The sequence below is a fragment of the Musca domestica genome, unplaced genomic scaffold (genome assembly GCF_030504385.1).
Source record: "Musca domestica strain aabys unplaced genomic scaffold, Musca_domestica.polishedcontigs.V.1.1 20, whole genome shotgun sequence".
Classification (NCBI taxonomy): Eukaryota; Metazoa; Arthropoda; class Insecta; order Diptera; family Muscidae; genus Musca; species Musca domestica.
In genome coordinates this window covers 6,526,914-6,540,672 of record NW_026712250.1, presented here as the reverse complement: position 1 = coordinate 6,540,672, position 13,759 = coordinate 6,526,914, and the positions used below count along the sequence as shown (strand labels likewise).

Sequence of the window (13,759 nt, the reverse complement as noted above, 5' to 3'; positions counted from 1 at the left end):
GCGTTCCACAAGATTTTCTATAGAAAATATTGCGTTCCACAAGATTTTCTATAGAAAATATTGCGTTCCACAAGGTTTTCTTTAGAAAATATTGCGTTCCACAGGATATTCTATAGAAAATAATGCGTTCCACAAAATTTTCTACTGAGATTATAGGTTCCACAAAATTTTCTTTAGAAATTATTGCGTTCCACAATATTTTTCTTTACAGAAAATTACGTTTTATTACATTTTCTATTTAAAAACGGAGATTGGGTCTCTAAAAATATATTCCCAATAAATTTCATAAAATTTAACTTCAGCATGACATCGCCTCCATCCATCCATTTCTAATCCAAACACACAAAAACTGTCCAACTTTTCCATGGCCATTTAAGAAGAAATCAATGCATGTTAGTTGTTGTTGCCAAAAATTCAAACAACAAATCTCTTGTAACAGCTTATCTGGTAATCTGTACTGCTGTTGTTTTTATTGTTGTTGTTTATATTTTTTGTTTCTTTTCTTTTTTTGGGGGGGAGGCCATAAAAGGAATTGCTTCCATGAAAGTATAACGAATTTTTATTTGGATCACAAAAGGAAAATGTAAATGTCGAAAATTTCGCAACGAAGCTGGTGCAACAAAATTTCTTTGTATAGTGTGGGAGGAGGTTGGCTCGTTCGACGTTGTGGTCAATGTGTGCCATTTTGGCCACGGATGCTGATGATGCACTGGAATTGATATAAACATTATTATTTAGATTTATGAGCCATTGTTATTGTTTGATTGCCATTGGTACAAATGTGGGCATTAACGATACGAGCAAAGATGTGTGGGCTCTCCTCCAAGATGGACAAAATGTATCACAGCCACCATACCAAATGTCAAGGGTATTGGTATCCTTAAATTGAATTTTGTTGTTCCAATTTGCAATTACTTGGAAAAATTATTTCGTCCAAAATTGGAAAGCGGTGGGGGGGGGGGAAATTCAAGAGACATAGAGAACAGAGGCTGCTGGTGAAAAGTCAAGGTAAATGGAAAAGTGGGCGGGGGGCTTTATTTTCCATAGAAAATGCTTTGGAAGGTTATATTTTCCATAGAAAATCTTGTGGAACGCAATATTTTCCATAGAAAATCTTGTGGAACGCAATATTTTCTATAGAAAATCTTGTGGAACGCAATATTTTCTATAGAAAATCTTGTGGAACGCAATATTTTCTGTAGAAAATCTTGTGGAACGCAATATTTTCTATAGAAAATCTTGTGGAACGCAATATTTTCTGTAGAAAATCTTGTGGAACGCAATGTTTTCTAAAGAAAATCTTGTGGAACGCAATAATTTCTATAGAAATTCTTGTGGAACGCAATATTTTCCATAGAAATTTTTGTGGAACCCAATATTTTCTATAGAGAATTTTGTGGAACGCAATATTTTCCAATGGAAATATTGTGGAACGTAATATTTTCTATAGAAAATCTTGTGGAACGCAATATTTTCCACAGAAAAGTGGGTGGAACTTAATATTTTTCAATAGATAATCTTGTGGAACATAATATTTTCAATAGAAAATCTTGTGGAACATAATAGTTTCAGTAGAAAATCTTGTGGAACATAATATGTTTTATTGAAAATTTTGTGGAACGCAATATTTTCTAAAGAAAACCTAGTGGAACGCAATAGTTTCTACAGAAAATCTTGTGGAACGCAATATTTTCCAAAGAAAATTTTGTGCAACGCAATATTTTCTATAGAAAATCAATATTTTTTATAAAAAAAATTTGTGGATCCTAATATTTTCTATAGAAAATCTTGTGGAACATAATATTTTCAGTAGAAAATCTTGTGGAACATAATATTTTAAATAGAAAATCTTGTGGAACATAATATTTTCTACAGAAAATCTTGTGGAACATAACATTTTCTATAGTAAATTTTGTGGAACGCAAAATTTTCTATAGAAAATTTTGTGGAATGCAATATTTTCTATAGAAAATTTTGTGGAACACAATATTTTCTATAGAAAATCTTATGGAACACAATATTTTCTATAGAAAATCTTGTGGAACATAATATTTTCCATTGAAAATCTTGTGGAACATAATATTTTCCATAGAAAATCTTGTGGAACGCAATATTTTCCATAGAAAGTTTTGTGGAGCGCAATATTTTCTATAGAAATTTTTGTGGAACGCAATATTTTCCATAGAAATTTTTGTGGAACGCAAATATTTTCTATAGAAATTTTTGTGGAACGCAAATATTTTCTATAGAAAATCTTGTGGAACGCAATATTTTCTATAGAAAATCTTGTGGAACATAATTTTTTCAATAGAAAATCTTATGGAACGCATTATTTTCTATGGAAAATCTTGTGGAACGCAATATTTTCCACAGAAAATCTCGTGGAACGTAATAATTTTTTATAGAAAATCTAGTGGAACGCATTATTTTCTATAGGAAATCTTGTGGAAGTCTTGTGGGACGCATTATTATCTAAGAAAATCTTGTGGAACGTAATATTTTCTATAGAAAATCTTGGGGAACGCAATAATTTCTATAGAAAATCTTGTGAAACATAAAATTTTCCATACAAATGCTTGTAGAACGTAATATTTTCCATAGAAAATCCTGCGGAATGGAATATTTTCCATAGAACATTTTGTGGAACGTAATATTTTATATTGAAAGTCGTATTAAAGTAAATGTGGATTGTAATTTTTTAGCTTTTAAAAAATTCGAAATTTCAATTTTTAATTATTTTTTCTCGTAACCCAACATTTTTCCTCTTTCTTTCTTTTCTCTTCCAGATTTCCCCCTACAATTTCTGGGTCATGAAGAAAATGTCAGCAATAAACAAAAGCAATATTACGGTGAGGAAGAGAGGATCCTAAAAATTGCAAAAAGGCAGTTTCCCAAGAGAGAGAGAGAGAGAGAGAGTGAGAAAGGCCAAGAGAGGAGCACTCAAAGAGCAACTCAACAGGATCGCAAGAGAAGAAGCAGCTATCAACACAAGCCACCGCTATTTTCCCACACTTAATACGACACTCACCGCTTGTTATCCTAAAAAAAACTAGAGAGAACAAGAGAGTTAATAATAATTTACAAAGAGTTATATTAACTCTCTTCAAAAAAAAGATAAAGAGAGTAAAAAGTAGTTGGATTTACTCTCTTTATTTTGGCCATTCTTTTTTTTTGGTTTTGTTTTCTTCTTGTTTTTGTTTTGCATTTTTTTTTTTGTTTTGACTCAAATCCCACCGCTTGAATCGTTAACACACCCACCGCCCAACGCCAACCTTCACCTTGGGGTCTTTGGTTTAATTTTACATTGAAACATTCCGCCACATAGCATGGCCTCGGTCGCCGCTTGGCTGCCATTCGCACGGGCGGCGGCCATTGGTTGGGTGCCCATTGCCACCAATCCCCTGCCCCCAGCCCCCATACCCAAAGATCGTCGCAAGACCGACGACGAAAAGCTGCTCATCAACGTCTCGGGCCGGCGCTTCGAGACATGGCGCAACACGCTCGAAAAGTACCCCGACACCCTGTTGGGCTCCAACGAGCGCGAGTTCTTCTACGACGAGGACTGCAAAGAGTACTTCTTTGACCGAGACCCGGACATCTTTCGTCACATTCTCAATTATTATCGCACTGGCAAACTGCATTATCCCAAACACGAGTGTCTCACCAGCTATGACGAAGAGTTGGCCTTCTTCGGCATTATGCCGGACGTCATAGGTGATTGTTGTTATGAAGACTATCGTGACCGCAAACGGGAAAATGCCGAACGTTTAATGGATGATAAGCTCTCAGAGAATGGTGACCAAAACCTGCCGCAGCTAACCGACATACGCCAGAAGATGTGGCGGGCCTTCGAGAATCCGCACACCTCGACGGCCGCCCTGGTCTTCTACTATGTGACGGGCTTCTTCATCGCCGTTTCGGTGATGGCGAACGTGGTGGAGACGGTGCCCTGTGGCCACCGTCCCGGCCGAGCTGGTACACTGCCCTGTGGCGAACGCTACAAAATCGTCTTCTTCTGTCTGGACACAGCCTGCGTCATGATCTTCACCGCCGAATACCTGTTGCGTCTGTTCGCGGCCCCGGATCGCTGCAAATTCGTGCGCAGCGTGATGAGCATAATCGATGTGGTGGCCATCATGCCGTACTACATCGGCCTGGGTATCACCGACAACGACGACGTGAGCGGGGCGTTTGTCACGTTGCGGGTCTTCCGCGTCTTTCGTATTTTTAAGTTTTCGCGTCACTCGCAGGGTTTGCGAATTTTGGGCTACACGCTCAAGTCCTGTGCTTCCGAATTGGGTTTTCTCGTCTTTTCGCTGGCCATGGCCATTATCATTTTCGCCACGGTCATGTTCTATGCTGAGAAGAATGTGCACGGTACGAACTTTACGTCGATACCGGCGGCATTTTGGTATACCATTGTCACAATGACAACATTGGGGTGAGTATTCTCTCTCTCTCGTTTTGCGGAGTGAGAGAGGAAAATGTAATTGCCTCTTTTCCTTGCAGTTACGGTGATATGGTACCCGAAACAATAGCGGGCAAAATCGTGGGCGGTGTCTGCTCGCTCAGTGGTGTGCTTGTGATCGCCTTACCAGTACCTGTTATTGTATCTAACTTTAGTAGAATTTATCATCAGAATCAACGAGCCGATAAACGAAAAGCCCAAAGGGTAAGACGATGAAATTGGAATTGAGAATCAAATGTGATTTTCTCTCTCTCCCTTCTTCTCTTCTTTTGCCATTACAGAAAGCCCGCCTGGCCCGCATACGCATTGCCAAGGCCTCATCGGGCGCTGCATTTGTTAACAAAAAGAAGGCTGCCGAAGCCCGTTGGGCTGCCCAGGAGTCGGGCATTGAATTGGATGATAATTATCGCGATGAGGATATTTTCGAGTTACAGCATCATCATTTACTCAGATGTCTGGAGAAAACAACGGTGAGTGGAACATAAAAATACATAGATAAAAGTTCGAAGGAAAAGGCTTTCTGGATACTCGAGGTCGAAGGACCATTTCTCGAAAAAAAAGTGTTTAAATATCAGAGAAAAGTCTGTGGAACGCAAGTTTTTCTGTGGAAGACCATGTGGAACGTAATATTTTTAATAGAAAATTTTGTGGAACGTAAGATTTTCAATAGAAAATTTTGTGGATTGCAATATTTTCGATAGAAAATTTTGTGGAACGTAATATTTTCCGTAGAAAATTTTGTGGAACATAATATTTTCTAAAAAAATCTTGTGGAACATAATATTTTCTAAAAAAAATCTTGTGGAACATAATATTTTCTATAGAAAATCTTGTGGAACGCAATATTTTCTATAGAAAATTGTGTGGAACATAATATTTTCTATAGGAAATCTTGTGGAACATAATATTTTCTACAGAAAATCTTGTGGAACATAATATTTTCTATAGAAAATCTTGTGGAACATATTATTTTCTATAGAAAATCTTGTGGATCCTAATATTTTCTCTAAAAAATCTTGTGGAACATATATTTTCCATAGAAAATTGTGTGGAACGCAATATTTTCCATAGAAAATCTTGTGGAACGCAATATTTTCTATAGAAAATCTTGTGAAACATAATATTTTCTATAGAAAATCTTGTGGAACATAATATTTTCTGTAGAAAATCTTGTGGAACATAATATTTTCTATAGAAAATCTTGTAGAACATAATATTTTCTATAGAAAATCTTGTGGAACGTAATATTTTCCATAGAAAATCTTGTGGAACGTAATAGTTTCTATGGAAAATCTTGTGGAACCTAATATTTTCTATGGAAAATCTTGTGGAACGCAATATTTTCCATAGAAAATCTTGTGGAACACAATATTTTCGATAGAAAATCTTGTGGAACGCAATATTTTCTATAGAAAATTTTGTGGAACCCAATATTTTCTATGGAAAACTTTGTGGAACCCAATATTCTCTATAGAAAATCTTGTGGATCGTAATAGTTTTTTTATAGAAAAGTGTGTGGAACATAATATTTTCCATAGAAAATCTTGTGGAACATAATATTTTCTAGAGAAAATTTTTTTTTAATAGAAAATCTCGTAGAACATAATATTTTTTATAGAAAATCTTGTGGAACATAATATGTTCTAGAGAAAATCTTGTGGAACGCAATATTTTCCATAGAAAATTTTGTGGAACGCAAATTTTCTTTGGAAAATCTTGTGGAACGCAATATTTTCCATAGAAAATTTTGTGGAACATAATATTTTCCATAGAAAATCTTGTGGAACATAATATTTTCCATAGAAAATCTAGTGGAACATAATATTTTCTATAGAAAATCTTGTGGAACATAATATTTTCTATAGGAAATCTTGTGGAACATAATATTTTCTATACGAAATCTTGTGGAACATAATAGTTTCTATAGAAAATTGTGTGGATCGTAATATTTTCTATAGAAAATCTTGTGGAACATAATATTTTCCATAGAAAATTGTGTGGAATCCAACATTCTCTATAAAAAAAATCTTGTGGATCGTAATTTTTTCTATGAACAATTTTGTGGAACGCAATATTTTCTATGGAAAATTTTGTGGAACGCAATATTTTCTGTGGAAAATTTTGTGGAACGCAATATTTTCTATGGAAAATTTTGTGGAACGCAATATTTTCTATGGAAAATTTTGTGGAACGCAATATTTTTTATGGAAAATTTTTTGGAACATAATATTTTGCATAAAAAATCTTGTGGGACGTAATATTTTCACTAGATGAATCATAATTTCTATGGAAAATCGTGTGGAACGTAACATTTTTTTAAAAAATCTTGTGGAACATAATATTTTCTATAGAAAATCATGTGGGACGCAATAATTTCTATTTTCCACAGAAAATTGTGTGGAACGTATTATTTCCCATAGAAAATCTTGTGGGTCGCAATATTTTCTATGGAAGAGTGTGTGGAACGTAATATTTTTTGTAGAAAATCTTGTGGAACCTAATATTTTCCATAGAAAATTGTGTGGATCGTAGTATTTTCCATAGAATATCATGTGGAACGCATTAGTTTCTAATAAAAATTGTGTGGGCCTCATTTTTTTCATCTCGAGTACCCAAAAAGCCCTCCTTTGACCAAATCTTTAACTCTCATTTAATGCTCTTGTTGCATTTAGCAATAGTTTTCATTATTTCACAATTCTTCGTTTGTTTCGTTTTCATTTGTTTGTTTCTTTCCATCTTTCTTTTACTTAAAATAATTTTCTAATATTCTTTTTTTATTAAAAAAATTTAATTTTTATATTTTTTCTTTTTTTTTCAAAACAAAAAAAAACGAAAATCCTCAAAATCCAAAAAAAAAACAAACAGATGTAGCAACCATTTGTTCTGATTACAAAAAGCAATGACAACATATGTATTTTTTATAAAATCTAAAAAAAATGTTATTAACTGCATTTTTTCTAAAATACAACAAAAAACTTAATACCAAAAAATCAACAACAACAACAATAAAGAACAAAACAATTCGTATACAATTCACAAACAATTTTTAAAATGAATAAAAGAGAGACAAATTCGTGACAACTTAGAAGCAAGTTATTAATGAAAAGTGCGTATTTTTTATAAAAAAAATATTATTTGTTAAAAAAAAATATTATTTTTCTAAAAAATAAATTTGGAAAAAATATCTAAAGAAAATTTGTATTTGCTAAATTTTTGTGTTTGTATGTGTATGTGTCTCTGAGTGTGCAATAATTGTTATTTAATTTTATCTATTCTCTCTAACTTTGTAAGAATTATATTTTTTTTTTTTTGTAATTTTTAAGTTTTAAATTTTAAGTTTTTGAAAATTGTATTTATTTTTATAATTAATCTGCATATAAATATATTTTTAATTTGGTTGTGCATTACCATTTTTTTTAAATAATATTAATGTGACTGTAAAAATCATCATTTTGAAAAACTCATAATTTTTAATAATTAGTGGTTGATTTTAATTATTTTTTTCACTGCTAGAAATTTAACATTAAAAAAAAATATTCAACAATATAGCTTTAAATAAATAAATCTATTTTTGTAAAAAGAGTTAAATTTAAATTTCTGTATAATATTAATTTTTCAAATCTTATTATAATAATAATATTAGTTATGTTTATTTTTAATTTAATTTTTAAATTAATAAATAATTTTATAAAAATACAAAATTACGTTCTCTTTTTATTTATTATATTTTGAATTATTTGAGGTTTTATTTTTATGGGACCCATGAAGAGATTTTATTTTTAGGAATTTTTGTGAAATTATGAGAAATTGGGAAAATGTGCTAAATTTGTAAGAAATATCCAAATTTTTTTTATTAACAAAAATTAATGCCAATTTTTATATGGCACATATTAAGTTTACAAATTTCTTTTGTTCAGAGACCCTCAATGAAATTCGATGTAGAATAATTCTTACTTTGACACTTTCCACAAAAAATGGAGTATAAAGGGAGATTTCGACTCGGATTGGAGACGCCTTAAATTAACAGCAAAAAATTACAACACATTATTTTCACTTTTAGTACATAAAGGTTGAATGTAGTTTTCATAAAAACTATTGTGCCTAGATATGTGGTTTATTCGGAGATGTATAGTGAAATTTTGTGTTGAATATTTCTTCCATTGACACTTTTCGCCTAAAACCAAATTTTATTAAATTTTCGGGTGTCAAATCAAAAAATGGCACGGGAAAAAATGTGGAAATTTAGGGAATATTTTTGTCATTTTTTTGGGAACCTTGGTGCGAATATTTTTTGGATATACAATGGAAATAGAAAGTTCTTTTCTTTGATGACTCATAGTGAAATTTAATGAGGAATATTTTTGTCTTTGACGTCATCCTTCCAGAATGATGCTTTTTTAGGAGAATTTAGCATAAATTCACATGAAGTACGGTTTTACCACAAAAAAAGGAAGTATTTTTTTTGCCGTCTTTTTGGCAAACATTGATGTAAACATTTCCTTAATATATAATGAAAATATAGATTTCTTTTCTTTGGTGACTTATAGTGAAATTTAATAAGGAATATTTTTGTCCTCGACATCATCCTTCTAAAATGCTGTCTTGTAGGAGAATTTAGCATAAACTCACATGAAGTACAGTTTTAATCCAAAAAATTTAAAAAATTTCTCGTGTTTATTTGCCAGCATTTATACAGATTTTTCCTCGATATATAATGGAAATACAGATTTCTTTTCTTTGGTGGCTTACAGTAGAATTTGATATATAATATTTTTGTCTTTAAGGTTATCCTTCTAAACGGATGTCTTGTGGGAGAATTTGGCATAAACTCACGTGAAGTACGGCTTAAAAAATAATGAAAATATTTTGGCGTTTTTTTGACATAATTAATATAAATATTTTTTTTTGATATACAAAGGAGATAGAGATTTCTTTTCTTTGGTGACTTATAGTAAATTTTGATGAAGAATATTTTTGTCTCTGACATCAGCCTTCTAAGATGCTGCCTTGAAGGGGAAATTAGCATAAACTCACATGAAAAACGGTTTTACCACAAAAAAAGGAAATATTTTTTTTGTATTCCTTTTGGAACATTGATGTAAACATTTTCTTGGTATATCATGGAAATAGGGATTTCTTTTCTTTGGTGACTTATGGTGAAATTTGATGCGGAATAATTTTGTCATTGACATCCTGCTTCTGAAATATTTCTTTGTTGGAGAAGTTTGCATATTTTCAAATGAAGTACGGTTTTAACAAAAAAATATTTTCGCTTTTAGTTGGCAACATTGACACAGATTTTTCCTTTATATATAATGGAAATCGGGATTTCCTTTCTTTGGTTACTTATAGTAAAATTTGATGAAGAACATTTTTGTCTCTGACATCATCCTTCTAAGATGCTGCCTTGTTGAAGAATTGAGCATAACCTCACATTAGGTACGGGTTTATCCCAAAAAACAAGAAAATATCTTTTTTTTTTGGGTTGGCAAACATTGATACAAACATTTTCTTGATATATAATGCAAATGGAGATTTCTTTTCTTTGGTGACTAATAGTAAAATTTGATGAAGAATATTTCTGTCATTGACGTCATCTTTCTAAAATGATGATTTGTGGGAGAAATTAGCATAACTTCAAATGAAATACAGTTTTAATCCAAAAAAATTGAAAAAAGTTCTCATGTTTATTTGGCAGCATTGATACAGATTTTTCCTTGATAGATATTGGAAATAGATATTTCTTTTCTTTGGTGACTAATAGTAAAAATTGATGAGGAATATTATTTTCTTTAAAATTATTCTTCTAAAATGATGTCTTGTGGGAGAATTTGGCATAAACTCACGTGAAGTACTTTTTTCACCCAAAAAAACAAGAATTATTTTTGGGTTTTTTCCAAACATTGATACAAACATTTTCTTGATATGTAATGCAAATAGAGATTTCTTTTCGTTGGCGACTTATAGTAAAATTTGATGAGGATTATTTTTGTCTTTAAGGCCATCCTTCTAAAATGATGTATTGTGGGAGAATTTGGTTTAAATTCACATAAAGTTGGGCTTTAAAACAAAATAGAAAATATTTTCGCGTTTTCTTTTTTTGATATCATTGAAGCGAATTTTTCTTTGGTATATATTGGAAAAGGAGATTTCTTTTCGTTGGTGACTTATGGTGAAATTTAATGAGGAATATTATTGTCTTTAAAATTATCCCTCTAAAATGATGTCTTGTGGGAGAATTTGGCATAAACTCACGTGAAATACGGCTTAATATAAAAATAATGAAAAATATTTTCGCATTTTTTTGACATCATTAAAGCAAATGTTTTCCTGGTATATAATGGAAATCGGGATATCTCTTCTTTGGTGACTTATGGTAAAATTTGACGAGGAATATTATTGTCTCTGACGTCATTCTTCTAAAATGATGATTTGTTGGAGAATTTTTGCACAAATCCACACAATGTACGGCATTAACCCTAAAATGTGTTTTTAATGTATACGAATTCCTGGCATTTAGGTAAGATTTAGACCCTTGACGTCTTCTAGAGCATATAGCAGAATTTTATGACAAATAATTTTGTGGAATATTGTGACTTCATACGATCCCTTTATTGAGGGTTTTTAGTCATTTTTTCAAAAAAGCACCAAAAAGACCCCTTTCATCGCTCTCTTGAGGGTTAAATTATTCCACCAAAATATTCCTCGTATTTTAAGCTGCAATAATGCCAAAGACTCTATATTCCCAAATTGCACGAATTTCGAGGAATCTCAATTTGAACATTTTGTAAAAGTGATGAAGAGGGGGGAAATTTCCCCCGCTATTTAGGCTACGTTAAACTTTCAAAACGCGGATGCATGTGTTTTCTTTTGTTAGCTCTAATTTCATAATTTGCTGGATTTTCTCCCTAATTATATTTGGTGTTGCACCATGTAATTGTAGACGTCTCTGAGAGAATTTTTGAAAAAAAAAAAAACAAGTAAAAAAGCTGCAAGTTCGGCCGGGCCGAACTTTGAATACCCTCCACCATTTGGAACGAATTTGGCAATTCTCAAAAACAATAATAATCGTTAAAAATTCTGTTAAAATTTTAGAAATACCGAATGTAGCTGTTATATTAGGGTCAATACGACGACATGGACCTGCATAGGTACTTTGGTGGAGGGTATAAAAATACTATATTTTCAAGGTCCAATAATCCTGAATAAAAAATGGATTTTTTGTATTTCAAGAATGTTAGTTCATTATCGTTTTAAAGGTATTTAAGCAGTAGAAACTTTTGTACACATTTTTTAATAATTTGTCTGCAAAATCATGGGGCGGTGCATACTTTTAGGCGCATTGTATTTTTATACCCCACACCACATAGTGGTAAGGGTATTATGTCTTTCTGCATTTATTTGAAACAGGCAAGAGGGAACGAGATAGTCAGGCAAAAGGAAATAGACATTCTGCGTCGATTTATCCATGTCCGTCCGTCCGTCGGTCCATGTATTTTTGTAACCAAAGTACAGTTCGCATTTATTGCCCTATCCAGATGAAATTTTGCACAAATTATTTGTTTGGCCCAAGGACGATCTCTATTGAAATTGGAGAAAATCGGTCGAAATTTAGATATAGCTCCCATATATATCTTCGTCCGATTTGCCTTTTATTGTGCACGCAATGTGAAATAATAGTCCAAATTGGTTGGAATTTTGCTCGCACAACCAAATTAGGCCTCAAAATAAGTATGCCAAATTTGATCGAAATCGGTTCAGATATAGCTATAGCTCTCATATATATTTTTCATCCGATTTGTTATTTTTGGCCTCCACAGCCGTAATATGCACTCTGTAACACCAGTATTTGGGGAAATATATGAAATACAGCTCAGAAATATCTTTGCCAAATTTTATCAAGGTCGGTTCAGATTTGGAGATAGCTCCCGTATATAACTTCGTCCAATTTACCTTCTATTGTGCACCAAGCGTCTAATATTTGTCCAAATTGGATGCAGTTTAGCACTTATGACCGAATTGAGCCTAGAAGCTATTATGTCGAATTTGGTGAAGATCGGTTCAGATATAGCCATAGCTCCCATATATATATTGTTCTTCCGATTTGTTATATTTGTTACCCACAGCCGTAATATGCACTCCGTAACAACGATATTCAGGGAAATATATCGGACACAGCTCGGAAATATCTTTGCCAAATTTTATCAAGATCGGTTCAGATTTGGATATAGCTCCCATATACATATATATCAAATGTGCAATATAAGTCCGAATTGAAAAGATATAAATGCTTCGGTATATTTAGTCTTTTGAACTTTAAATTATAATTATGTTATGTGGAGCTCTATTGAATTAGCAAAGTGGTGTAGGGTATCATAAAGTCGGCCCCGCCCGACTTCAAGGCTTTCTTTACTGTTTTTTTTTTTTTTTTTTTTTGTTTTGAAAAAATTATTTTTTCATGATATTTTTATTGTTAATACAAAGGATACAAATTTCATTTGTTCAGATACCCACAATCGAATTTGATTTAGAATCGTTTTTTTAATATTTTTTAATATTTTCCTAGTCATATATAATAAAAAAGAGCTGGTCTAACTATAGAACTATTTGTTTTTAATTTTATCTATTTATTTTTATTATTTTTTTTATTTCAAAAATATTTCATTTTTTTTATTTCAATAAAATTGCAATCCATGACACCTCCATAACAACTCACACTCTCACCTGCCTAAAAGTAGAAAATAGCGAACAAATAATAACAATGATTTTTTCTTAAATATTTTCCTTAAATTTCGAATTAAAGGAAATAACTTTACAACAGGTTTTCTCAAGTGTAAGTAAAACAGCTCCAGAGGCATCGAGGAGAGTCCTGACTCCACTGGCGATCAGTAAGAGCCAGTAGAAATATTAACGTTCAAGCCATGTTGGAGTTTTCTCAACACAAATTGTAATATCTTAGTAACATTTGGCATTTCTTGTTTCTGGTTAATCAGCACACACAGGTTAATTAGAAAAAATGTTTCAACTCACCTTTCAACCTCCTCCCACCCTTGCACAATTAGTTGTTGAAAGTCTATTCAAGTTGTGAAAAGGCACCAAAAAAAATGTTTGTTACTTTCTGTTTTGAAATTTAGAATAAAAATGAGTTTCCAATTCTCTTTTTAATTAACATCCATAATTGTATTTAATGATGATGTTCTCAGTAGGGTGCGTGGTGCATACTTTTAGGCGAAAGCAATTTTTAACATTTTACATTAAAGAAATCTGTTTATTAAAAAGAAAATGCAATAA

The 13,759-nt window shown here is 32.1% G+C and overlaps 1 protein-coding gene across 2 annotated transcripts in view; it reads left to right on the top strand.

Moving 5' to 3' along the window:
* The window catches only part of LOC101887433 (potassium voltage-gated channel protein Shal), a 38,685-nt gene extending 25,264 nt beyond the window's left edge, over positions 1-13,421 (top strand). Inside the window, exons 2-5 of one of the 2 annotated variants that reach the window (XM_059122372.1) lie at positions 2,787-4,441; positions 4,510-4,672; positions 4,750-4,938; positions 13,272-13,421. In XM_059122372.1, coding sequence (XP_058978355.1) covers positions 3,327-4,441; positions 4,510-4,672; positions 4,750-4,938; positions 13,272-13,370 — 1,566 coding nt within the window. In that variant the 5' untranslated portion in view covers positions 2,787-3,326 and the 3' untranslated portion in view covers positions 13,371-13,421. Of the gene's footprint in view, positions 1-2,786; positions 4,442-4,509; positions 4,673-4,749; positions 4,939-7,333; positions 7,772-13,271 lie in introns of those variants that run through there. The other variant, XM_005175198.4, reaches the window with a different exon arrangement.
* Positions 13,422-13,759: the final 338 nt, after the last annotated feature.